This window comes from Equus caballus, chromosome 23, assembly GCF_041296265.1.
Source record: "Equus caballus isolate H_3958 breed thoroughbred chromosome 23, TB-T2T, whole genome shotgun sequence".
Classification (NCBI taxonomy): Eukaryota; Metazoa; Chordata; class Mammalia; order Perissodactyla; family Equidae; genus Equus; species Equus caballus.
The window spans coordinates 67,958,027-67,984,300 of record NC_091706.1 but is presented as its reverse complement, the minus strand read 5'-3'; the positions used below and the strand labels follow the sequence as shown (position 1 = coordinate 67,984,300).

The 26,274-nt window shown below is 55.1% G+C and overlaps 1 protein-coding gene across 29 annotated transcripts in view; it reads left to right on the top strand.

Annotated features, from left to right (window-relative positions):
• Positions 1 to 22,780, top strand: part of WNK2 (WNK lysine deficient protein kinase 2) — a 116,061-nt gene extending 93,281 nt beyond the window's left edge. For 3 of the 29 annotated variants that reach the window (XM_023627596.2, XM_023627595.2, XM_023627606.2), the window contains 6 exons: positions 6,467 to 6,681; positions 7,601 to 7,789; positions 8,490 to 8,588; positions 14,514 to 14,558; positions 16,000 to 16,259; positions 19,727 to 21,492. In XM_023627596.2, coding sequence (XP_023483364.1) covers positions 6,467 to 6,681; positions 7,601 to 7,789; positions 8,490 to 8,588; positions 14,514 to 14,558; positions 16,000 to 16,259; positions 19,727 to 20,059 — 1,141 coding nt within the window. In that variant the 3' untranslated portion in view covers positions 20,060 to 21,492. Of the gene's footprint in view, positions 1 to 6,466; positions 6,682 to 7,600; positions 7,790 to 8,489; positions 9,092 to 14,513; positions 14,559 to 15,999; positions 16,260 to 19,726; positions 21,493 to 22,580 lie in introns of those variants that run through there. The other 26 variants (XM_070248168.1, XM_070248167.1, XM_070248174.1 and 23 more) reach the window with 16 other exon arrangements.
• Positions 22,781 to 26,274: the final 3,494 nt, after the last annotated feature.

Genomic DNA, 26,274 nt, shown 5'->3' with positions numbered 1-26,274 from the left:
TGAGATGTGTACCCAAGGCTCAAGGCCCTGAAGTTTGGCTGCCATCCAGCTAGTGAGGAGGACCTGGTGTAGTCCCTTCTAAAGAGATTTCAAGGGCAGTAACAAAATTGGTAATGTTAGTTTAGAGAGACACAGCCAGACATTAAAGGAAACTGGAAGAATTTCGATCCAGTCCAGCTTACAAATACCTGACAGAACCTTAAAGACAAATAATAGCACTTGAATTTACTCTCTACACAGATGCAAGCATAATTTCCCTCCCCACAATTACCCCCTTTTTATAGAAAATAATCATAGAATATATCTGAGTCTGTATATCTCTCTCAAATGTGACATTCCTGTCAAAGCCTTGGTGATATAGCCAATATTTCCAATTGTGTCCTATTATAAGGAGAACAGATTTGCATTAAATTTATACAAACACACATATTGACATGAAAAGAATACTTTCTGAATTCTGGAGGGATGAGGTAGGGAGAAAAAGATAAAGATACATTTTGTTGTAAAGATACGTTTTGTCAAAGGAGAGGAGAAAAGAGGTCCTTTAAATCCAGTTCAGTGTGATGATCTTAAAATGATCAAACACTTGTATTCTAGAATCTTTGACAGAATCTTTCCATGAATTTCTCTGAAGATAAAACATTTGCAAAAGCATCAGAGTAAAACAATAACTGTCTGTAAATGACAGACTTAAAAATAGCGATGATTGAGCCAGCCCTGATGGCCTAGTGGTTAGAGTTCAGAGCTCGCTGCTTTGGTGGCCCGGGTTCTCTTCCCGGTTGTGGAACCATACCACCCGTCTGTCAGTAGCTGTGTTGTGGCGGTGGCTCATGTAGAAGAACTGGAAGGACTTAGAACTGGGATGTACAACCATGCACTGGGGCTTTGGAGAGAAAGACAAAAGAGGAAGATGGGCAACAGGTGTTAGCTCAGGGCGAATCTTCCGTGCAAAAACAAAATAGCAACCGTTAAAGATCTGACAGAGGTTTATTATAATATAACTGAGAAGTGAATGTAGTCATTTCTGTGACATACATTTTAAAGTTATGGCTGATAACATTATACCAGGGCATATCAAAATTTTAGGAATTTTTATAGAATTTCTAGAACATCTATCTTAATAACGTTCACCTATATAGTGTAACCTAAGAAGGTTTATCATCATTTATTTGACAATGCCTCCCATGTAATTTGACACATCAAATAAGGCTAATTAGTTTGACATCTCCTTTTTTATAAGAGAGAACAAATCCTTTGAGAAGTCCCTGGGTCTCTCTGAAAATTACCAATGTTACTTTCAGGTCAAAAAGACTTTAATTTAGAGTTTGATGTTTGGAAAGTGTGTCAAAAATATCAAAAAGTTTTGGACATTTGACCAAATCAGATCACAGAAAATTATGAAACAATACTTAGTTATTCATTTAACCAACGTGACAAATTTCAAAGACAAATATAGAAGGTTACACAACTACAAAAACCTTAGCTCTTTTTAGTATAAAAGACTCAACTTTTAACATAAAGCACAGGAAATAGTTCTGGTAAAACACAAAAAGGTAAAGAAAAACCTTTTACAGTCTCTTATCAGGAGCAGACCAGTAGCCCCAGCAGACTTTGTCCGTTCTGTAGAGGAAAGAACATTAAGCTTTGGTTTTACGTCTACACTGTTGATAGTAAAGCTTATTTTGAAACCTTTATAGCAATTTTATTTAATCTTATCTGCCTTTATCACATATAAAATTTCTTTCCAAAGATTCCTGGTTCACAAACCTTCTAGAACTTTCGTTTTACATTCAGATTTGGTCCTTTCTTATTCTGGCAACCGTTTTACTTCCGGATAAAATTGCTTCCTCTCTTATTTTTTTTCCGACAAATATATCTGCATACCTCATATCTTTTTCTTGCATCTAGTAGTTTTAATCACATATGTTAATTAGAATTCTTAACCCTTAGAATCCTTGATTCCTAGTGAAAACTAAGAACATAAGCAATTGTGGACTAGCAAATTTGTAAATACATTTTATAATTTTTAGAACTATATCCCCTTTTAAATAGTGCAGTCTTTCAATTTGGCACAAGACGTGGTTACTAACAGACTCAGTTTATCTTCAGTTTCTCTACAATGGGAAGCCAAAAGTAGATAGACCTGTGTTCAGTAATTAATGTTTTAGTATTTTATACTGTTTGGAAAATGATCCAGGTACTCAATGAAATTCCATCATTTAATTTAACTTAGCAAAAACTCTGAAGTTTGAAGTTACTGAAAAGATTTGGGGATGTTATTTTTAAGCACGCCTACCATAAAACATAATTATTGCACCTAAAAACTTTTATCCCATTTTCATCTATCTAAATAATTTTTCCCAACAATTATGTTTAGATTATTCACAGAAACTTCGTGAGGTATTAGACAAAGTTAGCCATGATTTCAGGCGAATTTTCTTGTTGAAAAATTTTGGACCAGAGGTAATATGAACTTATTTGACCAATAAAACCATGTAGAATAAAAGTATTATATTTAATGTTGATAACTCTAGAGACACAACTGTTTCAATTAAACCAACAAACTTAAACTAGCTTTAATTATGAATATTTTCCCAGATCACATGAACCTGAAAAGATTAGTTTCTATTCTATTCTGAGAATTTTTAGGAATACTTTATTTACATAAGCACTTGCTTTTCATTAAGTCAATTAAATAGAGCTCTTTTACAAGTTAATTTTGGCACTGCCACCCAGCAGTAGAAAAATATCATAGACATACGTAACACATAGACAGACACAGAGACCTTACAGCTTTTGTTTTGAAAGTTTCAGCCACGTACAAAGTTGAAAGTAATAGTTGGATCCAAATTGTGTTTCTGGCAGATGGACGAAGTTATGGTCACTTGCTCAGATGACCAGAGAAGCACTGGAGAAAAAGGGGGGCTCAGATAAAGGAAAAGGGGTTAGAAGAGGTTTGAGGAAGGAGCAGAGAAGCAAATCATCTAGGTACCGTGTGATAGAATGTTGAAACACCGAACATGGCGTGTCCACTGGTAATCAGCATTCAAGTGCTGGTGTCGTAAGTAACAAAGGGAGATGTTCTGAAAGTGGTGCTTCCTCATTAGACTAACAAAAATTCAGTTTGCTAACAGAAAAGTAAAGTACTTTCTCAGAACTTAATAAAATCAGTAGAAATTGTTGATTCAGAAACAAGATGGAAATACACTGAAGAACAAGTTGTGCGCCCTTATCAAAACCTTGTAGACTCTCCTGGAAAATCTTTACACAGAGAAAAAAGATTCCCGTCGAAGGGCTTCCTTTCTGGGAGCGACTTGGAAGGACCTGCTTGAACTTGAGCAGGAGGTGCACTGTGGATTCTGTCAATGTCAGCTGCGGATTTTGCCCACAGGGAGGTGGGCTGACTAGCAGATCTAGTAGGAGTAAATGGCGGGTGTCTTTCAAGTTAGTTTTAACATCATCAGTGATAAAACAAATAATAAAAGATGTTGTAGGGTCATTTAATTTCTCCAGCTGGCTATTTGGTTATTGCTGTAGCTGCTGCTATCAAATTCTAGAATTATTCCCTTTTTTGGGAGAAAGAAATTCCAACATGATACCTGTCTAGAAAGTCTCGGCCTAATAAATGAATAGGGGCAGAGGAACTATGGAGAAAGGATGAGTGTCTCTCAAAGGGGCTGAACAAAGGGAGTAGGTTCCGAGGCAGGAGCTTGAGCTTATGGGAGATTCCCACCCTGTGGACCATTTTAGTGCCCGAGCAGCGGCTGCTCTCCAGCAGTGGGGTCGCGTGCGCAATCTGAAGAGTTGTTTCTCCGGTTGGGAATGGTCCCTGGAGTTCCTTGGAGCCCTGTAAGTTCAGTGAGAATTGAAATGGGGAAGCTGAGGGTGCAGAGGACGTGGAAGCAGTGCAGAAAGGAAGGAGGAAGCTGGCATCAGAGGCGGGGCCTGGGCGTGAGACAAAACCGTGCAAGAGGAAGAGTGGCCTCGGAAGCTGTTTTTTCTTCCCTTGGCTTTTAGTTTTGGCTAATTTAGAGAGGGCATCTCGTAATGAGGCAACTTAGAGTTCTGTGCACGATGAGGAGCTCTGGGTACCAGTCGAAATAAACATACCGTTCGTTTTGCTTAGTTTCAGAGCCACGGTCTTCCAATCCAGTCTGGTTTTAAGAAAAGCGAGTTTGGGGAGATGGAAAGTTCCCCCTGGCGGCCGTTGCAATTCTGGTCTGCTCGTGGTCAGTTTGGCCCACTTAGTGAGAAACGTGCATGTAGGGGCCCACAGTTCTTAAACATGAGCCTGGCTGGGGTACCTGAAGGAGGGCTGCCCTCAGAACATTTAGATGACTGAGATCCCAATTCTGAAATTCCCTCTGAAAATGCAAGAAAGTTGTGGAGTCCTAGCCCCATCCCCAGAGGAATCTAAAACAGAAGGAAAGTTGCTGGATTCCCAGCCCTGCTTCCAAAAGGAAGTGAAACCAAAGAAAAGCTCCTGGGTTGTCAGCAAACCCAAGCCCCAAAGGAGCTGTGCTGCCTCCAGAAAACACAGCCTTGGTCCTGGAAGACAGAGTCCCACCCCCGAGAGGACAGGCCTCTCCAGATCCCGCAGAAAGTGTAGAGCTCAGAACACAAAAGGAGGGAGCGCGGATCGGAGAGGAGACAGACCACACTGAAAGCAGATGCCACTCACAGAAGTGACGAGCACAGGGCCTTCGGTGCGCGCGTGTCACTGGGTTCCGGGGTCGTTGTCTCTCAGGCATCACCTCCTTTGGATTCTACTTCTGATACTATGTTTGTCAACTTAAAAAGTAAATCAGCCAGTTGTTTACGCACAAAATGAGTTTATTCAGGAAAAACCAAAGAATGGCAACTCGGGGTGTGCTTCTTACGGTGGACCCTAGGCAACTCCAGCAAGCAAAGGAGGGGAGTGTTATTTCATAGTGAAGAAGGAGGAAGGAGAAGGAATTTGGGAGGGTTGTTCTGAACGGAAGTCTGTTTCCGGAAAGCGAGAGTTCAGGGTGAGGACCGGTTCTCAATGGCCGAGTTGCTGGGGTGGTTGATTTCCTCCAGGACATGCAGTGTACGGACATCTTCCTCTGGAGGCCTGTGATGGACAGTCCTTCTGTAATTGACCTCCAGTGGTACTGTGTGGGAGCTCCCCCTTCTGGCCTCCTGACTCCATTTTAATTTCTTTTTCTTTGTGAGGAAGATTGGCCCTGAGCTAACATCCATGCCAATCTTCCTCTACTTTCTATGTGGGACGCCTCCACAGCCTGGCTTATGAGCAGAGTAGGTCCAGGCCCGGGATCGGAACCCACGAACCTGCCAGAGCGGAGTGCGGAACTTTAACCACTTGGCCACAAGGCCAGCCCCCAGACTCCGTTTTAAATGAGGTTTCCCTTTATTAATTTTCACGCTGTTTAGAGAGTCGTTTTTCTAAAACAAATCCGGCAGGTGTTCAGGAGGTAAAATCTGAACTTGCTTTCTTATGTCCAACCGTGAAAAACACCTGTTTCCTGTCTCTCACAGGGGAGATGGGTCTCGGGTGAGGCTGAAGGGCCAGCCCCCTGGCCGGGGTGGCCAGGGCCCATCAGACATGGCTGAGGGGCTGGCATCCAACCCAGCACCATGGGAGTCGCAGGAGGGAAGGCCAGCGAGCGAGGGAAGTGGCCAGGGTCTCGGCCAGCGAGCCCCTGAGGGAGGCTGGCAGGGACCACCTGACCCTTCCCTGGCTGGTTCTAGAAACTGACCTTGCCCACAGCCAGTGATGCCACCCACGTCTTCACGGCAGCTTCCCATCCATGAGACCTGTCAGCTCCACTCTGTGCCCGGGCGTAGTGTTGCCTGTGGGGATCAGCCTGAGTGGGAGCCCCATGGCGGGGAGGGCTGGAGCTGGAGCCCCAGGTCTCTGGCTGATAACACACGTCTCGTAGACGTGCTCGTGCGGGCGTCCCCTCGCCTGAGATGCCTCTCGTGCTCTCTGTTCCCTCGCGTGGAGGAAAGAGCACTTATTTGCCTAATACGCGGAGGCAGCCTCCCAGTTCTGAGCAATGATTATTTTTCTCTTCACCTGTGTTTGTGTGTAGCGTTTGTATTGTGAGCATAAATGTGTGAGGTCTTCCACACACACACCCCCCCCCAACCCTGCCACCAACCACCACTAAAAAGCACAGCAGGGTTACGAGTCTGGATATCTGAACTCTTGCATCTCTAGGCTGGCCTTCATGCGCTGCTGTGTCCCTGGGTGTGTTAATGCCAGAGGCCCCCAGTGACGCCCGTTGGTTTAGATGTAATCAGAAAGTGGCTTTTAAATGCCCCTATGTCCCTTCCGAGGGGCCTGTCTGCCCAGGCTGGCCTTGGGCTGCCCGCCTCACTCCTCGCCCATCCTGCCCATCATGGGCTCTCCTAGAGGGGCTGCGTGTGTTGCAAATGACCCAATGTCCACCTTCCCTCCCTCTTCTCTCCCCTCCTGCAGGCACCTGAAGGAGATCTCGGAGCTGCAGAGCCAGCAGAAGCAGGAGATCGAGGCCCTGTACCGCCGTCTGGGGAAGCCGCTGCCCCCCAACCTGGGCCTCTTCCACACGGCGCCCCCTGCCGGCCGCCGGAGAAAGACCAGCAAGAGCAAGCTGAAGGCAGGAAAGCTGCTGAACCCACTGGTGCAGCAGCTCAAGGTCGTGGCCTCCAGCACAGGTTGGCCGTCGCCCTCCTGGCTGGCGAGGGGCAGGGCTGGGGACTGGAGGGGAGCGGGGCAGCTCCAAGCAGGGGCAGCTCAGACCTGGAAGAGGCGTCTCGGGTCTCCTTTCACTGGGGCCAGGAAGCCTTTGCAGTCCACCGAGGGCCAGGGCCTCTGCCCCCCCATGCCAAGAGGGAAGGACTGAGGGGCAGGCACCAAAGGGGTGCTCCATCAGGAGGAGAGGGGCCCCCGGCCGTGCGTGGCTGCACTAAGGGAGGAGGCGCAGGGTCTCCAGGGCTCGGGGCTGCTCTCCCCACCTGCTTCTCCCTGCAGGGTGCTGCCTGAGGTGGCTCTTCCTCTGGCCCCATTCTTAGGCATAGGCCGCCGGCTGACAGTGGGGGCAAGCAGCTGCCTTTGGGGGAGGGGGAGGATGGTGAGGACCACTGGGCCTGTTAACCACGATGCCTGGCACTAGGGGTGCACGCTGACCCTGAGCCCCCCACTCTGACGCAGTGAGCTGAAATCCCCAAGTGCTCCAGGCGGGAAGCTGGTGGTGAGCTGACCGTCAGCTCTCCCTCTCGGTACTGCAGATAACCTGCAGGGTATGTGTCCACGGACTGCAGAATTAGACAAAGTCCATGCCAATTCCTAGAGCTAGTTAGAGAGAGGAAGCCCACAGGCCCCCTGAGCCCAGGTGTGTGTCTCCGGAGGAGCCATGGGCCACTCGGCATGTTTGCACGCGCACCTGGCCTGTCCCTGGCAAGTGATGGAGACGGCTGCTTTTCTTTCATTTTCCCGACATCCTACACGGGGGATGGGCCGCACGCCCATTGCCCACAGGGACTCAGCTTCCCCAAGGTCACCCAGCAAAGAGCCGAGGGGACGGCCGGTCTGTCCCGCCGCGCCTCATCGTGCCTGTCCCCCTTCTCCCCCCAGGTCACTTGTCAGAGTGCAGCAGAGCCCCGCCTGCTAAGGACCCTGCCCATGCCGGGGCGGGGCCCGCGGCGGCTCCACACCCGAGTGGGAAGGCAGTTCAGACCCAGCAGCCCTGCTCCGTGCGGGCCTCCCTGTCTGCGGACTTCTGCTCCGGCTTAGCCAGTGACGGAGGCGGAGCGCACGGCCCAGGTGACTCCCAGCTTGCCGTCCCCAAGCATGTGCTAGCCGCGTAGGGCCCGAGTGGCGTAGAGGGGACGCGAGCTGGGGCCAAGGCTGCCAACAGCTTCTTAAAGAAACAACAGTAGCCGTAGCCTTTGAAGGAGGCGTGGAGGGCCCGCCCCTCACAGGTCTGGCCGTGAGCGGCTCTGAGGGAGGCTGCTTTGCTAGAGCCGGCCTGGGGAAGGTGCCAGGACCGCCGAGAGGTCAGACGCGCGTCTGCGGCGGGCCCTGCGCCGGTTCCCAGGCACTGGCCCGCCCCACCCCACCCTGCTCCCTGCTAAATGTGGGTCCTTCCGTCAGGGGGCCGGCTGGGAGGTCGAGGGCACAGCTCTCGAGCTGGGAGTTTGGCCTTGAGGAGGACGTGCTCGTCACCGCTGCCGTGGACACAGCAGCTACGCGAGGAGGTGTTCCACCCCCACCATCTCTGTCCCAAGAACATCTCTGCCCCCCCCCCACCCGCCCCGCACGCTCTCCCAGGGGCTGCTTCTCTTCCGCTCCAGCGTGCCTCCTTTCTGTTATGTGGTCCGTGGCCGTGGTCCTCGGGGCTGGGCTAGGTGGAGCCGTGGATGCTAAGTGTCGAGGCGGATGTGGCTGGTGGTTGTAGGAGGGATCCCAGAGACTGTACTTGATGCCTGTCTCTCTGTTCTCTTCCCTCTATATTCATTTGCAGGCTGGACGGTTTCCCACCCAACGTCTGAGAGAGTGACCTATAAGTCTAGTAGCAAACCTCGCGCTCGATTCCTCAGTGGACCCGTGTCTGTGTCCATCTGTCTGTATTTGTTCTTTTGTATTTTATCACCTTCTGGCCCTTGGTTTCTCCCCTGCCTCCCTGTCTTCATTACTTTCCATTACTGTGTAGGCTGCCTCCCCCGGCCCATTGAAGTCACCTATTTAATGCTGAAATTGGAACCCCGTCCACGCCCGCCCTCTGGCCCAGAAAGTGCCAGTGCATGCTCTCGGCTCGTGCCCAGGCGCCAGAAGCATGTGCAGTGGCTTGCCCACCCCCGGCCTCGGGCGCTCTGCCCCCCGATTCCTAAGGCGCTCTGCATTTCTCTCGTCCGTCACTCGTTTGTTTAATGTTTTGGTTTTTTTTTTTTTTTATGTTGGACGTAGTTTTATTTCTGTTGCGATTGTGGCAAATACACACGTCCGCTGTCCCCAGTTCCAGCGACAACAAAAAGACAGCCCCGGCCTTCTCTAGACGCATGGTGTGTTTCACACGTGTCTGGACTCTGAAGACATGCATGTAGCAAGCCAAGACAGTTCTAGAAGGTCACTGGAGGGTGTAACTTCCGTACAAGGGCCGTATCACAACATTCAGTCCTGTTAACCCACCCACTGCCTGGCTCCCTGCATGTGGAAATGCCGAGAGAACGTGCTCCAGCTAGGACGCCAGCCCCTGCACCCCGCTCACCTCGGGAATCTCTCCAGCACTGAGAGATGGGATCCCCGCCTCCCGCGCGGCTCTCCCGGGCCGGCCCCTCCTGGCCCTCTCTCTGGCTGGAGCACTTTACTTGGTGTGTTTCCCTCTCATCTCGTGCACCTCAGAGATGAAGTCGATTTAGTGGTTCCTCAGAGCTCTGCTGAACCAAACTCGCCCCCGTTGTCCTCAGATTCCCTGGAACGCCCTCCTAGGACCATGGACTCTGGGCCTAGGAGTGGTGCACCCGCTCAGGGCTGTCCAGATCCGTTTTTATCCCTCAGCTCAATTGGCAAATGAATTAAAAGCTGTGAGGTTCTCAGGTTTTTGTTTTTTAACAGAAAAATTGAACTCTTTACTAATTGGATTGGACATGCAGGTTTAGGGCACGTGGCTTTTTGCTGGTACAATAAAGATACATTGTGTTTGTCGGGACCCGAGGCCACATCCACAGCAGGCGTCCATCCCTTCAGAGGGCCCACGTCATCCTCCCCAGGCGGGACAGGTTGGAGGCTCAGGACCTTGTAGAAAGGCCCTGGGCCGCCCAGGGCCCCTTGTCCCTAACAGGTTCCCGCTTCAGCTCAGGCGTCGTCGGGCTGCTGGTTAGTTGCCGAGTTGGGTTGGGGGCAGGGGGTGGTCTGTGTGCATCCGGCTCCTTGCTTGCCTCACCGTCTCTCACGGTCCTCTTCTGCCCGTGTGTGTGCACACGTGTGTGCGCTCACGAGACTCCTGCCCGGGGAGCCGTGGGGTGAGAGCACCTGGGTCTCCAGGTGCCTTGGCTCAGACAGGCGGCTGCAGCGCTGCCAGGAAGCCACTGGCAGGTGTGGGGGCGGGTTAGACCACTGTGTCCCGGGCACTGAGGTGAAAACGAGCGAGTGAGCACATGTGCACCTCTGGCCGTCACCCTCTGCCTGGTACCCATGTGGCTTTGCTTGTGTTAAGGGTGTTCATTTGTTACACTACTAATCGTTCAAGATAAGAGAATCCCAGGCACAGCGGGACACAGGATGAGGTTTTACTCTGTCTTTGTGGCTGGGGGACAGGAGTGTGTGAGGCACAGCTTGTGGCAGGCGGGGCACCAGGCCCTGCGGGTTGGTCGTAGGTGGTGGTGCGTGCTGGCCTGGCAGGCCTGCCTTCCTCTGAGGCCGTGACCGATGAGATGCTGTGTGTGTCACGCACGGCCCCTTATAGGCCCTGGCTGTGTTCCTAGCCTCTTCAGCCATGACGAGGCTGCCCACACTCTGAGGTTGCTGGTCAGGAGAGTGCGGGGCCTGGGGGTGTGAAGACCCAGCCCAGCCTGCTGCTCTGAGGGGGCGGTGCTGGGACACCCCCTCCTGTCCCACGTCCCTGGGACCCACAGCACTTTGGGGCTCCTCCTGGAGTCACGTCTGCTGGTTCCTGGGTGGCCAGGGAGGTTGGAGGTCTGATGGGAGACTGAGCACAGAAAGGCTGGAGGAAGTTCGGAGCTGGTTGCCGCCCCAAGGACCAAGAGGCAGGGGGCCTTTGGGCAGAGGCTGCACGAGCAGAGCAGACCAAGAGTGGGAAGACCCTGTAGTGTACAGATCTGGGTCGCTGCGAGGTGGGTTGGGAGCTGGAGCTCGGGTGCCGAGGGCCGTGGCCACGGGGTCTGGGGGTGGGTGGCAGAGGTTGAGCCTAGAGGAGGTTGACAAGGTTGCTGCTTGAACAGACAGGAGACAAGGCTCCAGGAAAACAAAGTCTGTGCCAAGTTCTGAAGACAGTCCCGCTCCCCTGAGGCTCAGAGAGGATGAGAGAGGTCGGAGATGGATGAGGGCGCCAAGGGTAGAGCCGCAGGCAGCTCCAGGGGGCTGGGAGGTGACCCCACGTGGGAGAGGCTGCCAGGCCCAGGACGAACAGTGTGGGGACAGGCCCGCCATGGGAGGAGCCGGTGGGCAGGCCCTGGGGAAGCGCTGGACCCTGTGGCAGGGCAGGCCCCGCAGCCGCTGCCCATCCTACAGGACCCTCCTGCGGCCGGTCAGGGTTCAGGGAAGCTTGGGGACCTTTTTTAGGGAGTCGGGGTGTAGTCAGGTTGCAGAAGCCATTGCATCCTGGAGTCTGGCTGGTCAGAAGCTGTTGTCAGGTCCATTGACTCTCCCTGCCTCTGACTCTTCTCATCTGACCAGAAGTGGATGCTGGTATCCTTCCCGGACTCCCTCTGTGCTCATGGGGCTGTGGGTCTGCTCACGTCCCTCGGCGGCGAGCCTGGGCCTCTGCTACAGCAAGTTTTCCTCTGGGCCTCCCGTGCCCCGTGCAGCCCCAAGGCCTTGCCCTCCCCCTGGAGGGTGCTCGTCCCTCCCTCGGGGGCCCAGCTGCACTGTGGGGGACGAGGGGAAGGACCCTGGGCCAGGCCTGTGCTTCGGGGCCCGTGCGGCGGGTAGCAAGGCTCAGGGTGATGTCACCCAGGTTAGAGCCGAGCCTCACCCTCTCCCTGGTTCACGCTTCCTGGACAAGTTTTGTGGCTTTTCTCATCTTAAGCGCTTTGGTGGCTCCACAGAGACACCCTGGGTGGCGTTTTGGTGCTATATAACCATTGCTTCCCTGTGCCAGAGCCGAGTATCGAATGCCAAGTCAGGGGTAGAAACTCCTTGTCGGGGAGGCAGGGAGCCCCGCTGGGCTGCATGACGCTGCGGCCCCGGGGTTCCTCATGAGCTGCGTCAGCATCTGATAAACAGCACGTGCCAGCAGGGCCTGGCCCGGGCTCAGGAATCTGTCCCCATCAGACACCGTCGGATTCGAGACGTCCTCCTGGCAACTGGACAAGGGTCTGGATGGCGGCGGGTCGAGGCAGGGCTGGTCGTCACACCAGGGGCAGCCTGTGTTTCCATGCCAGAGTGAATGTGGGGGTGAGCAGGGTGGGGGTCTCACCGCACACAGCCGGACGCTGCCTGATACCCCTGGCCTGGCCGTGAGGGCAGGCAGCTGGTTCCTCTGTGGGGGCTTCTGCAGACACCTGCTGTGCGAGGATGAGAGGCTAGGTCGTCCTGCGTGCTGCCCCGTCACCGTCTGGGAGGAACAGGGTTTCCCCAGCAGCTGGGAGAGTCCGCATGGCTCCCCAGCCCAGCCCAGCCCACAGCTGTGGCAAGCTGCTCTCAGTAGTTCTGGGGCCTCCAAGCCAGTCTTTCCCAGGGCCTTGGCCAAGGATGGAGTCCTGCGGAGAGACCTCCCCCCTCCACGGGAAACCAGGGGTGGGGCTGGTTTAAACCATCAGGCCCCGTGTGGGTCCCATGTGGCCCCAGCACCTGGTGTTGCTACCTGGTAGCCTGGTGGCTGTGTGGGCAGGACCCGGGGGCATGTATAAAGCACGGAGCAGGGTGAGAGGGCTGGGTGCAGGCTTGTCCGTCAGATATTGCGTGGTAGGCATCCAGGATAGGACCCAGGCCAAGGCACAGACACTGAGGAGGAGATTCATGGGGCCACCTGAGAGTGGACAGGGCTGTGGTGTGAGCGAGGGCCGCTCCCCAGCCCCATGGTGGCTGCTGGGCTACAGCTCTGCACCGAGCTGGACATGTGACCTTGGTGTGGAGAGGCCTGAATCTGGTTGGTTTGTATTTAAAGGCCGCCATGAGGACCGGGAGCCATCCTTGCTCTGATCACCTTGGGCCTGTATCTGAGGAGGGCATGGAGGCCTCTGTGGGCTAGTGTCACTCTCCAGCTCTAAGCACAGTGGCCTGGTGGCCCATGGCCCTGGCTCTGGGTTCCTGTGATGTCTGTGTGGGGCCCTGTGGCGGCCCAGGCTTCCTCTGGCAATTCTAGTGGGCAGCAGGCTGTGGCTGGTCATTGTGTCCTCCTTCCGTGAGGATGACAGGAGTCGGCCCTGAATGCAGAGCCCTGGCGACACACGAGCTGCCGGCAGGCACAGGTGGCCCCTTGAAAGAACCTGTGCCCTTGGCCACAGGGACCTGGCAGGGTGGCTAGTCTATGTCCTCGGGTCATCCCCAGAGGACCGCTGTGGTCCGGGTGACGCTGCAACCACAGAGACCTGACAGGGAAGTCACTGCCTCACCTGGGCCCTCCTCCCTGTGCCCCATGGAGCCCCCAAGGGCCATGTGCTCCCAGTCAGGTTCCACCAGTTGGGAACATAGACCTGCAAAGGCCCTTCAGAGCTGCCTCCAAGGGTCGATGGGTGTGGACCGCTTCTGCTCAGCCGTTTCGTTTTTATTTCGTTTTTATTTGCTTGTTAGAGACCCAGCAGGACAGCACCTCCCCTTCCCTGGGTCGGCCTCAGAGAACACACAGGATGAACTCAAATAAGGACAACTCAGTTTGAGCTGCATTCCCGAGTCCAGTGCACACAGCTTCTCCCCGGGGGCCCAGGCTGACCTTGGCTCCTGTCCCTAGATGCAGTAGGCAGTGTCTTATCTTCAGTGGCAAGAGTGCCGGGAACAGCACCTCGGCGGGCGCCCTGCAGGGAGCGTGGGGTGTGCAGGGCGAGGGGCCAGGGGCGAGACTGCAGACAGACAGTCCACGCTAGCGTGGCTTTGCTGAGTGACCTTGGGGATGCCTGGGCTGTCCTTGTCCATCCCCCTCTGCCCGCCTGGTGCCCTGGAAGGTCGCAGGGTAAGCTGTGGGTGGGCCCTGGCCATCAGGTCGTGCCAGACACTAAAGTCAGCCGCCTGCCCAGCAGTCGGGCACAGGCAGCCTCTGGGGGCGCAGGATCCGGCAGCTCTTGGTGGTGGCCCAATGACAAGGAGGCCTCGCCCTGCCCCGGTGGACACCTGGCCTCGGCTGAGGCAACAGCGTTGCAGAGAATCGGGGTGGGCCCTGCCCCGACCTCCCTCGAGGACCCCTCGTGTTTCCCCCTCAACGCCCATGCTGGCCGGGTGGGCATTGGCCTCAAACCTGCAAAACAATGTATCTTTTTGCACTTGGAAAACCCCCCACGGGCCTGGCCCGCAGAGTCCTCTGGCCCACCCAGGGGCTCGCGCCTCAGGAGGCGCCTAGCTCATGTTTGGAGCAAAGTGGTGCACTGGCTTTTTGTTCGTTTTGTTTTGTTTTTCTTCCTTTTTTTGGACTATGCTTCTGAAAACTCACACTTCTACCCAAAGCTTAGGGCCGGCCGGCCCCCGCCCTTGGCGAAGCTCGCGTGGGCCCGCTCCCTGACGCGGGCCGCCCCAGCCGGCGGCCGGCCCGTCTCTGAACTGCTGGCCTCTGCTCTCCTCGCACACTGGTGGCTCTTGCTTAGATGTGGTGGCCTGTCCCCGTGCGTGCTGTCCTGCCTAACCCTGTGGTCTTGTGTCGTTTCTTCTTCCCTTGCAGGGTCTGCCTTGAAGCGTCTCTGTCTAGGCAAAGAGCACAGCAGTCGTAACTATCGGTTTCTTCCCCTTGTCCGCTCTCCATCGCATGGGCTTGATTGTGGCTAGTGCGCAGCGGGGTTTCCGTGGGGTGCGCGGGTAGGCGGGTGGGCCTGCACCTGCTCCTTGCCCACCCTCCGCTGACACCGCCCCACCTCACCCGGCGGGACAGCCGCCCACAGGCGCCCCTTGCAGCTCCGTGGCTCCGAGGGTTGTGTTCCCGCCCGTCCACGTTAGCGGGCCCTCCTTCTCCGGAACGTCCACTCGCCACCAGTCATTAATTGGCTCCTTTTCCAAAACCGTAGGAATGAGTATTTCCTTGAAGTGCTAAAGATGAGTGCCCCGAGGAGAGATGCCGGGACGAAATGGGTATCAGTCTACCGGGGCGCCCACCGCTCTCATCTCGCGCCTCTTTTTTTCCCCCCTTTTTTCTTTCCTGGCTGAAATGTTCATGTAGAAGTAGCTGTGTGTGCACCCTCATCACTAACGTCTGGCTGTCCGTGTCTGTGCTTTTCCATTGCTAGCCACTAAGGTAGACCGTTTTGTAACAGCTTGTTTGAAGAGATGGTCATTAGGTTATTTTTTTAATGCAGAAAATGCAATAATTGGTTTATTCAAAATTGCCAACCAGAAACTGTGTTGGAGAGGAGAGAAGGGGACAATTTTTAAAAGTTTAAAAGTCCTGATTTGGTCATTTAGAAAAAATCTTCAGCGAAGTGGCCAGGTGGGCTCGTGTTCATCTGGCCTCGCCTGAGCTGCGGCCCCCAGGCCTTCAGGGTGGCCAGGCCTCCCAGCTCCCCTGCTACAGGCTTCGGCCCCACGGACAGCTTGGGGGCCCACATTAGAAGGCTCACGGTGTTTCTACCCTTTGTTAGTACTTTCCCCAGATGCTCTGATGAGGAGAGGTGCAATTTCTGTCTTAAACCCCACACCACGTAGCCCTTCATGTGCATGGGAATGCCAGCAGTCCAGCCTCCTGCGAGCATTTCCTCTCTGCTGGAAGGATGCGGCAGCTGCTGCGTGCTGAGCGGTCTGCTCAGAGCACTGTCGCGCCTCTTCCAAGTCCTTGTGTTAGAGCTGACAGTGCAGAGGCCAGAGGAGCTCGCCCCAGGCTGTCTGACTGCGCCAGGAGTTTCCTGAGCTCTCACACGGGAGCCTGGTGGTTGCGGGCAGCATGAGCGCAGAGTGGGTGCTGAGTAAGGCTGCCGGCTGCTGGGGTCCTGTCCCCTGGCCCGGCTAATGAGATGGGTGAGTCTCCTGGCACAGCCCAGTGCCCCCTCAGCCCCTGGAAATGCCACACTGTGTCCAAAACTGGCGCAGGGCCCCACACGCAGACCATCTCCTGAAGCAAGGTGTTGCCAGGCTTGAGCGAGACCATCGTAAGAGTGACTGCAGCCGGCTGTGGAGCTGGCGTGCGCTGTCACCAACCCCAGCCCGTGTGTGCTCCCCAGGGTCCTCCACCAGCAGCCTGGTCCCGGGCCCTGAGCCGGGCCCCCAGCCGGCCCTGCATGTCCAGGCGCAGGTGAACAACAGCAACAATAAGAAGGGCACCTTCACGGATGACCTGCACAAGCTGGTGGACGAGTGGACGAGCAAGACGGCTGGGGCCACGCAGCTGAAGCCGTCGCTCAACCAGCTGAAGCAGACGCAGAAGCTGCACGATATGGAGGCCCCGGCAGGCCGGCCGCTGGCCCCCGGCGAGGCACGGGCTGTAAGTGGGGCACAGTGGGGTGGAGGGGGGACTGGGTGGGAGCGGGGCTGCGACCCCAGGTCCAGCAGAGCAACCCCCAGCGTGGCTTCATCCCTGTGGGCCAGCCCTGTCTGTCCTCGCTCTGACCCCGGCCGGCGGAGCGGGTGGGACCTGCACACCACCCCCGGGGACACCCCTTTGGGCTTTAGCCCAGGCTCCCAGACCACATGGGGCCAGGCGGGGAGCTGCAGTCTTGGGCGTTGTCACCTGTGTGTTCCTGCACCAGGACTGCCGACTTCGTGACCCACCTGGAGGAGGGGTGTTCCCGCTTTTTCCATCTTCTGAAGGAGCTTGTGCGAGATTGCGTTCTCACTGGCGAAGCTGTCTGGGGTGGAGTTCTGTTTTTCAGTGTGGGAAGGTTTCTCTATGACCTTTCACTTTAAAAAACTTGAAACACACAAAGAGTTGAGAATTCCGTGGGGAACTCTTGCGTGCCCCACCCGCACGGCGTGATTGACCATTTGCTGCATTGTCCCACGTGTCTCACTCCCTGGAGGGGAAGGTTTTCCTTATGGTGCGGTTCCTTTTCTAGTTGGCACGATTGGATTTCCTGTTTCCCCGCTCTGTTAAACTCTGCTTTTCTGGCAGTTGGTACGTCTCTAAATTTATCTGAGTTTTCGAGTTAGTTGGCATAAAATTGTTCATGACACCTTCTCTCCCCACAGTTTCAGGATGTGCAGGGATGTCTTGTTTTTCATTCCCGATAGCGGTGATTTCCGAGGGTGCGCTCGCTCCCGTGCTCTCTCCCCTCACGCAGCCCCCTTAGGGGTTGATAGATTTACCAGCCTCTTCAAAGAACTCCTTCGGGTTTTGATGATATTCTTTGTTGTATGTTTCATTAGTTTATTTCTTTTATTATTTCTTTCCTTCTATCTTTGGGTTGATTTTTTTGTTCTAGAAGGTTCCTTTAGATGCACCGCTCATGGGTTTCCAGCCTTTGATCCTGTCTGCGCTCAGGCTGTGATGCTCCCTCTAGTGGTTTTTAGCTGCATCCCAAAGATTTTGATATGTAGCATTTTCTTTAACCGTCAGTTAAAAATAGTTTGTAACTTCCACTGTGATTTGAAGTAACCGAGTTATTAATTTCCTCGTGATCTTTTTATTACTGTTTTTTAGCCTAATTGCACTGTGATAAGGGAGCACACTTTGTGTTTTCAGTCTTTAAAATCTGCCGGGACTGGCCTTTTGACCCGAGTCGGCAGTCTTGGTCGCTGCTCCACGGATGCTAGAGGCCACCTCTTTCGTTCCCTCTCCGTCCACACTCCCAGTCTGAACGCCCCCATTTTTCTGGACGCCTTCAGCACCCTCCCGACAGCCACACCTCCATCAGTCCAACTGCTCAAGTCATTCTCTGTTATTCTGGGACACAGTTGAGAGTCCTTACCGTGGCCCACGGCCCCGCGGTCTGTGCCCCGAGCCCTGGGCAGGCTGGCCTCTGCTGCTGGCTGTGCACCACCACGTTGGCTGCGCTGCCCGTGCTGGGCCGTGCCCGTCGGCTGGCCCTGCTACCCCTGTTGTTCAGATAGCTGGGGTTCTTACTAAAGTCTCGTTTATTTGTTTTACTGTTCTTTAAATTGTGGTAAATCTATATAACAAAGTTTACCATTTTAATGATTTTTACACATATAGTTCAGTGGCGTTAATTATATTCACAGTGTGCAACCTTCACCACTGTCCACTTCTAGACCTTTTTCATCATCCCACACAGAAACTACTCATTAGGAAATAACTCGCCACTCCCCTTTCTGGTAATCTGCCTGTCCCGCCCCTCGGAACCCGCCACCCTTCTGCCTTCTGTCTGTGTGAATTCGACGACTCTGGGGACCCCGTATGAGTGGCGTCACACAGTATTTTCCCTCTTGTGTCCAGCTTATTTCACTCAGCATAAGGTTTTCAAAGTTCATCCACATGGTAGTATGTGTCAGAACTTCTCTCTGTTTTCCAATTTTTTTATTGTGGTAAATACGTGTAACAAAATTTACCATTTTAGCCATTTGTAAGTATACAGCTCGGTGGCATTAATCGCATTCTAGTTGAACGAGATTTCTAGGTCCTTAACATTTCCGTCTACATTTTAGAAACAGCCTGTTAATTTCAGCACAATGGCCGTGTGGGGTTTTGGTTGGGATTCTGTCGACTCTGTGATGAACTGGGTAGGACTTGACGTGTGCACAGTGGAGTCCTCCTGTAAACATGACATCTCTCTGTTAATTCCTATCTTTTTTATTTCCTCTCAGCAAAGTTTTGTCGTTTTCAGTGTGAAGGTGTTCGCTGGTGGTGATTCTTTCATCGGATTTATCCGTGGGTTGTTGATGTTTTGGAACGCGCCTGTAGATTGTGTTGTTTTAAAGTGCGCTCCCCAGTTGTGTGTTGCTGGTGTGTAGAAACGTGGTTCATTTCTGTACCTCATAGTCCACGATCTCACTACGTTTGCTTGCTGGTTCTAGAAATTGGTTTATCTGTTCTTCTGGGTTTTCTGTACACAGTCTTGTCATCTGTAGGTAAGGATGGTTTTCCTTTTTCCTTTCCACTCTGTGCCTCTTGTTCCTTTTCTTGCGTGGCCGAGACTTCCCACGCAGCGCGGGCCGGGAGCGGGGACCTTGGGGAAGAGCAGTTGGATCTCACTTGGGCCCGGGGCTGGCTGTGGGTCTGTGGGTGCCCCTCACACGGGGAGAAGCGCCCTCTGGCCTCGGCTGCTGTGCCTGCGTGAAGCAGTGGAGTTGCCCAGATGCTCTCCTGAGTCTGCGGAGGGCACCCCGGGCTCTCCCTTGGGGCACAGCTGCGGGGAGCTGCTGTGTTTCCCGCTGGGGCAGCAGCATTGCCTTCCTGGGAAACCCGCTTGGTTTGATGTTTTACCTTTTTTATATTGCCGGGTTGGAGGGTTTGGAAGCTGTTGGTCTGTCATCTCCTCCCGCGCAGCAGCCTCCTCAGGTCTCTGCATCACAGCCACGCTGGCCTCACCCACCATCGCAGCTCCGCTCCCTGTCCCTGTGCTGTTGTGCTTTGATGTGGAGAGCGAAGGGACTGCCCTGCCATTGGCTGCGCACTCTGGGCACTCGCCCCCCACAGCTCCCAGCTCTGGTCCTCCCGCGATGGCTCTGACCAGCCAAGCAGGAGGCCTTTGGGTGGGGGTATGGCTCACTGTGTCTTCAAGGGTCAGGCCCTGCGGGGTCTACTCCGAACCCCCTGGCCCGTGGACAGCCATGGTGTGCGGCCCAGAAGTGAGGGGGTGCAGCTTTGGTGAGTGAAAGAGGGGGGGTGGCCGTTTCCCGCCAGCCCCATGCTGTCACTCTGGTGTCAGCCCTTAGAAGTCACCCGTGGAGGTCCTGGGACACTCTCCCGAGGACGGAGAAACCACAAGGACCCCCACGGCCACTGGGGAGGCCGGCTGATATGGCCACATGTGCCTTCCTGTTCTTGTCTTGTAGATGAACACGCCTCGAGCAGCAGTGGGGACGCCGTGTCTGGCCCCGGCGCCCGGCCCTCTGCCCACCGCCGTCATTCCCGGAGCCACCCCAGCTCTGCCTGTGCCCATGCCAGGTACTGCCCTCTCCGGCCTCCCAGCCCCGCCCTGTGCACTGCCTCTGGGCCAGTACAGACGTCTGCTCCCGACTCCAGTGTCCTGGGGGCCCTGGGCAGCCCCGGCGGGCAGTTGGAACCCTGCCTGGGGACCAGGCGTGGGCACAGCGGGCTCCGTGCTTCCCGTGTCCTTGCAGCCGCCTGCGGTCAGTGAGCCCGGCCCCAGGCTGAGGATCACATAGCTTTCTGTCCAGCCACTTACCAGATGGAACACCTGAACTGAACAGCCCGGAGCAGCCGGGCTGTGGTTGGGCCTCCGCGCCCTGCCCCGCCTGCCCGCGGGTGTGGGACCCGGCGTGGGCAGCATCCTCGCTTCCTCTACTGCTGCAGACACTGTCCCCTCTTAGTCCCCTGGTCTACACTTGCAGTCTCTGCACCCCCTTCTGTACTTGAATTGATGGTTAGAACGTTGCGATCACCCTGAGAAGTACAGTGCCTTGAATTCCAGCTTTTCCGTTGCCTGATGGAAAGAGATGTTAAAAAACAATCATGTATCGGAAAAGGTGTATTTCATTTGCAATTGGCTTGTGTGTCCACATCTTAGTTTCCCATTTTAAGTTACAGAGAGATGAGTGGTTTACAAATCTTAAGCTAAAGTCTGATCTTTAGTTTTGTGTTGAAAATGCCTTTTTTTAAAAAGAATTGAGTTATTGATCTTGAATATCAGAGTTGCAGATGCTAGGGAGCTCTGCTTTGTGCTCATAAAACGAGACCTCTCTGGGCTTCTGCGGGCACTGGGAGTAGAGAGATGGACGCACCCTCAACTGCAGCGTGGCCAGCAGGCGGCCTAGGGGTACGTGGTTCCTGGGCAGTGGGTTGCTCGTGGGAGTGGGTGTCCTATGAAGGAACTGTGTTTGGCTGTGCGGAACCTGCTGGGAAGAGCTAGGTGAGCGAACATGCCCCCATGACCCAAAGCCAGCCGGGCTGCTCTGAGTGTGGGCAGGGAAGGGTGTGTGTGGGGAGCAGGAGCCCTGCAGAGACAGCGCGGCCCCTTCGGCTGGGGGATCTGCTGACTCCTGCCGGCCCACCTGCCTTCTCCATTATTTGCGCTGAAGCCCGTGGCCACCTGGGCCTCGCTTGCAGCTGCTCTACCCGCTCTGGCCTCCTGCTGTTCTCCAGGCCCCGAGGCCACCCTGCCGGGCGGGAGGGTTCCTCTCCGGGGCTTCCAGTGGGGCTCATCTCAGAGGGAGCCGAGGGCCCCGCGCCTCACGGACCCCGGTACATCCCGCTGCTGCTGGGAGGCAGCTGGCTGCGCTGCCAGCCGTGACTTTATGGTTCTGCTGGACTTTGGGACCTCACTAGAACTGGCTGAGTTATGGGTTCAAATATATTATTCCGTCAATTCAGTTAGAATTGAATTCTCCAGGCCGTTAGGCAGAGTCTTCTGCCAGGGCAGATGTGCAGTAAGAGATTTCTGTTCTCTGGAACGTGCCCCTCGGTCCCTTGTTGAGAAGCGCGTGCGCCTGGTCCTGAGGGTGGTGGAAGCTGCCCACCTACTCCCTCTGTTGCACCGGACATAGGTTTGGAGCCCTGGCTCTATACACGGATGGCCAGTGACACGGAACCCCAAGAGACTGTATATATGAAGGAGAAAATAAACGTTTTTGCTTGAAAACAGTGTGGAACAACATCTTTGTCTTACCCTCTGTTCACGTGAAAGCCGAACCGGCCAGCCTCTCAGGGAGGATGGAACAGGCCGCCCGGGCGGGCTGCGCTGCCCTGCCCTGGGCACAGCATCACATCAGCTCCATGCCCACCGTTGACCCCTCGCCCAGAAGGCTGGGGCAGCCGACCGGGGCCCGGGGGCTGAGCAGGGGTGTGGTCTCCCTGACCAGAGCCAGGTGTGGTGGACGCTGAGCCAACCTAGCTTGGGGGACGAGAATGGGGTTTTGGGTGGGGCCCTGTCACCTGCACATGGCACCCACCGGGAGTGGCCTGGGCCCAAGGACCGGCCTCTGCTGGCTCCAGGCCTGAGTTAGCCTGTTTGCCCGGCTTTCAACCATTCTGAACTTGAACTGCATTTAGACGTGCAGTGGGTCAGCCGCATGAAGAGCGTGAGTCTTGTGGCCATCTAAGGGGTGGCTCTGACCCCTGTCCACACTGGCTATCCTGGAGAAAACCAGGTTTGCGTGACTCACCGTGGACAGAGCTGGGGGGATGTGGGGCTCTTCTGCCCCCTGTCCTGGGTCAGCGTCTGTGCACAGAGAGGACTTGGGGCAGGTGCAGGGTGGGGAGGCCCCCGTGGGGCTCAGCACATGTTTCTGGCTGGCCTGCCCTTGATGGCCTTGCGCTTGGCGGCCTGCGCCCCTGCAAGCACTCAGGCTGGTGGCGGCTGCTGTGCTCATCCCGCGTTCCCGTCGAGATGCAGTCTGGCTCTGTCCCTCTGCTCTCAGAGGGGCCCCAGCCCTGTGTGGCCTCTCGTCTCAGCGCTGGCCCTGGGCCGAGGTGGGGCCCCTCGGGGTTGCTGCCTCTCTCACGGTGGCCAAGGAGCCAGACACAGCTTGGTCCAGTGCTGCTGCCGTTGGGCGCGGGGCAGCCCGTCTGGTGTGGGCAGCTGCTCAGTCTGCACGGTGCATGGCCGCAGTCAGGCCGCCGGACCCCAAGGAGCGTGAGTGCTCTGGTGTTGCCGCCGCCTCCCTGGAGAGCAGGGCCTCGTGTGTCCGCGTCGGGCCTGTAATGAGCTGTGGCGGTTTTGTTTTCTAGATTCTGAGAGTGAGAAGCCCGACTGAGCCCAGGCAGGCGGACCCACCCGACGCCAAGCCCCATGTCGTCTCCTGGAGAAGCCGCGCCCTCACCTCGTGTCCGGTTCACGCTGTTTTGTAACCACTTTCTAAGCATTTTTTATTCACAATTGGAAACACAAATGTAACACAAGAATAAAAAATATTTTGGGGGAAAAGGGACTTCGGTTTTTCAAACTGTCCTTTCCGGCGGCCCCAGATGGCAGGTGGCCTGAGTCAGTGAGTGAGGGAGGCATGGAGGGGCCCTGGCTGCCGGGGGCGGGTCTGGACACACTTCGAGCGTGTCCTGGGTGTGGCCGTGAGAGTTCGTGGTTCAAACAGTGCCGTTCAGTGCACCTGTGGGCTCCATCCTCGGCTGGGGACACACAGGACGGGTCAGACGGGTGACACGGTCCCTCTTCTTGGAGAAGCAGCCGAGGCTGTGGATCATGGTGGCCTGGCTGCCATGTTCAGAGTTCTCCCCGTCACTCCCAGGGCAGCCCCATTCTCCATGGGGCCTGGAGGTCACGCTCGGGAGGGCGAGCAGTGGTGCCCGTATCCGGATGTGGCCTGCCACCCGCACAGACTTGGGCCTTTGCAGGCCTCAGCTTCCTGCTCCGTGTCACCCACCCCCAGGCACAGTGGGCGTCCACAGTGGCCCGACATGGCCCTTCCTCCAGAGTCCACGTGACCTGGGACCTTGGCTGCAGTGGGAGGCAGGCCAGGTGCACTGGCCCCCTGGGGTGGGGGTCTGACACACAGTGTGAGGGTGGGAAGCCTGGGGGCGGCCTCATGGGAAACATGTGGTGGGAGATGGCAGCCTGGCCGGTGGGGGCTCACACTGGGCGGGGGTCTGGGGTAACCTCAGGGGCCCACACGTCAGGTTGGGGAGTGCGTGTGTGTTCTCATTAATCTCTGCGCCGTAGCGTTTCCTCCAGTGATGAGCATGGGGAGGGCCAGCAGCACCTGGGTCGGGTCACCAGGGGAGCCCCAGATGCTGCTGTGACCTGGCTGTTGTCGTGGACGTTCCCAAATGTCATGTTCGTCATGACAAAATGCCAGCCCCCGAGACTTAACTCCCACACAACTGGCTGGAGAAAGCAGAGGGCCGTGGGCTCCCCAGGGCGTGCAGGCACGGCTCGGGCCGTGCGTGGGGGCCGCCCTCCCAGCTTCCGCCACTCGGTGTGGCTGTCCATGTCAGGTGGACACGCCTGGCATGTGCGGTGGTCTTGGACCCCTGTTCTCCAGTGACAAAGCAGTGCGGGCAGGTGTGTAGTCGCTGTCACACCGCCACCTGTTTTCATTGCATTCGTTTTGTCACCATCTGCAGCTCCTGTTACTGGTTTTCTTCCGACGACAGTAATGCATAGTTTACCTTTTCAGACGGCAGATTCGTTCGAATCATTCGTCTTAAGCAGCATTAGTGCAGGCGCTAAGGGTCAACGTTGGTGGTGACATAGTAGTCACTATGGGGACGGTAAAAACAGTACCTGAGTGAGTGGTAAAAATGGTGAGGGCAGACGAAGCTGGATGCCCAGCAGGGGCTCGTGGGCAGTCATGACAGCCCTTGGACGCAGGACCTGAGAGGGCCGAGGGTTCCCCTGGGATTTCCAAGTGGGCAGCACCCAGGCTCCTTGACTGTGGGTGGGCTTTTGGCGAGTGAGGAGAGCAGTGGGGGTGGAGGGCCTGGACAGACTGACCACTGTCCGCAGCGCAGCACCGCGAGAGCTTCCCCCCGGCCCCCAGCACGTCTTCTGGGCGGGAGCCATGGGCACCCCCTCACCTCCTGGGACCCTGAGTCGCAGAGTCTGCCCCACCCCACCCCACACGCAGACTACAGACGGAACGGCCCTCTGGAAGCAGCTGTCGATTGCCGTTGATCAGCACAGGTGGAAGGACGGGCCAGCGAAGGTGACGTCCAGCCGACGCCCAGGGGATCCTGCACATCGCCCTCTGGGGGCCCTGCATGCCCAGCCTTGTCTGCTACTCAGAAACACCCCACGGCTCCCCGGAGCCCGCGGGGTGAGCCTAATCCCATGTCTGGGAGCCCGAGGCTCTCTGCACTCTGCGTCACCCGCCAGATGTGTCCACCGCTCCAGCCCTGGCTGCCATGCCCAGCCTTGATTTATCATGTTGTCTTGGGCATACAGACGGGACGGCTTACACAACAGATGCTTACTCCTCACGGCGTGGAGGCCGGAAGTCAGGATCACGGCGCGGCCTGTAGGTTTCATTCTGAGGCCTCTCCTCCTGGCACGTCGGCCCCATCATCTCACCACTGCCCGCGTGAGCTCTTCTTTGTGCACACACAGAGAGCGAGAGTGCTCTGTTTCTCTTCCTCTTGGTAGAGGGACACTAATCTTATTGGATCGGGGCTCCGCCCTATGACCTCGTTTAATCTCAGTGCTTCCGTAGAGGCCCCGTCTCCAGACAGTCACCGTGGACGTTACGTTATGTTACGTTATGGCTTCACCATAGGAATCTGGGGGGGGGACACAAACATGCAGCCCATAGCTCATGGCTTATTAAATAATTTGGATGTAAAATCCATTCATAAGATTGAAACTCTCTATACTTGTCTCCACTTGCAAACACATTTTAAAATTAGGTGAATACCAAATACTTATACACGGAGAGAGAGAAGAGGGGTGTGTCAAGACATACTTGTGACAGAAAACTGAAAGGAGCCACTTTGCTGGACCCCACGTGAGCTTGCAGAGCTGAGCATCCCTCCCCAGACCTAATGCATCAGCATCAGGGATGGGGCAGTGGCGAGCACACCAGGCGAGCTGCACAGGGCTGGTCAATGCACTAACGCTGAGGCCACAGAGCTCCTGGTTTGAAACTCAAGCACGCACAGCTCCAGAAAAGAGAAAAGAGGACCAAAGAACACATGAGATAAATAAAATCAAATTGCAAGATGATAGACTTAACCCTAATATGTCAGTAACCACATTTGTAATGGTGTGTAAGTGGTCTGATCGCTCCAATTAAAAGAAATTGTCAGATTGTACTTAAAGAAGATCCAACTATATGTTGCCTACAGTAAATGTACGTTAAATATAAAGACACATAGTAAGGTAAAGGATAGACAAGATAGACCATTGAACATCAGTCAAAAGTAAGCTGGAGCGACTAATATACAAAAATGCAGATTTCAGAGCAGAGCTCATTATGAGAGCAAAGACATCATTTCAGAATGCAAAGGGGTCAACTCACCAAGATACATACAATTCTAAACATTTCTGCCCCAATCACAGGGCTTTACGATGCATGAGGAAAGTGGACAGAACTGCAGAGAGAAACTGACCACAACTGTAGTCAGATACTTCGATATCCCTCTCTCAATGGTTCATCGAACAAGCAGGCAGAAAACCACCGTAATGAGCCTGCCTCTATCCCGTTGTTGGTGTCTGACTGCTGACAGCGTTTAAGCTTCACCCTCCCTCTTCCCTATGTGTCCCCTTCTGCACACTCAGATAGAAGCCCTGTGCCCCCTCTCTTGGCGCTGTGGGAAATTCACGCCATGCGTGGAAGCCCCCATCCTGACCCTCCCCCCAACCACCATAAAAACCCCAAGCCCGTCTCCCTTCCCTGCTCCCTCAATCCACTGTGGACCAGAAAGCCTCATTATTCAAGTAACAAGCCTTTTCATCCTCTCCTGATGTGTGTATGGT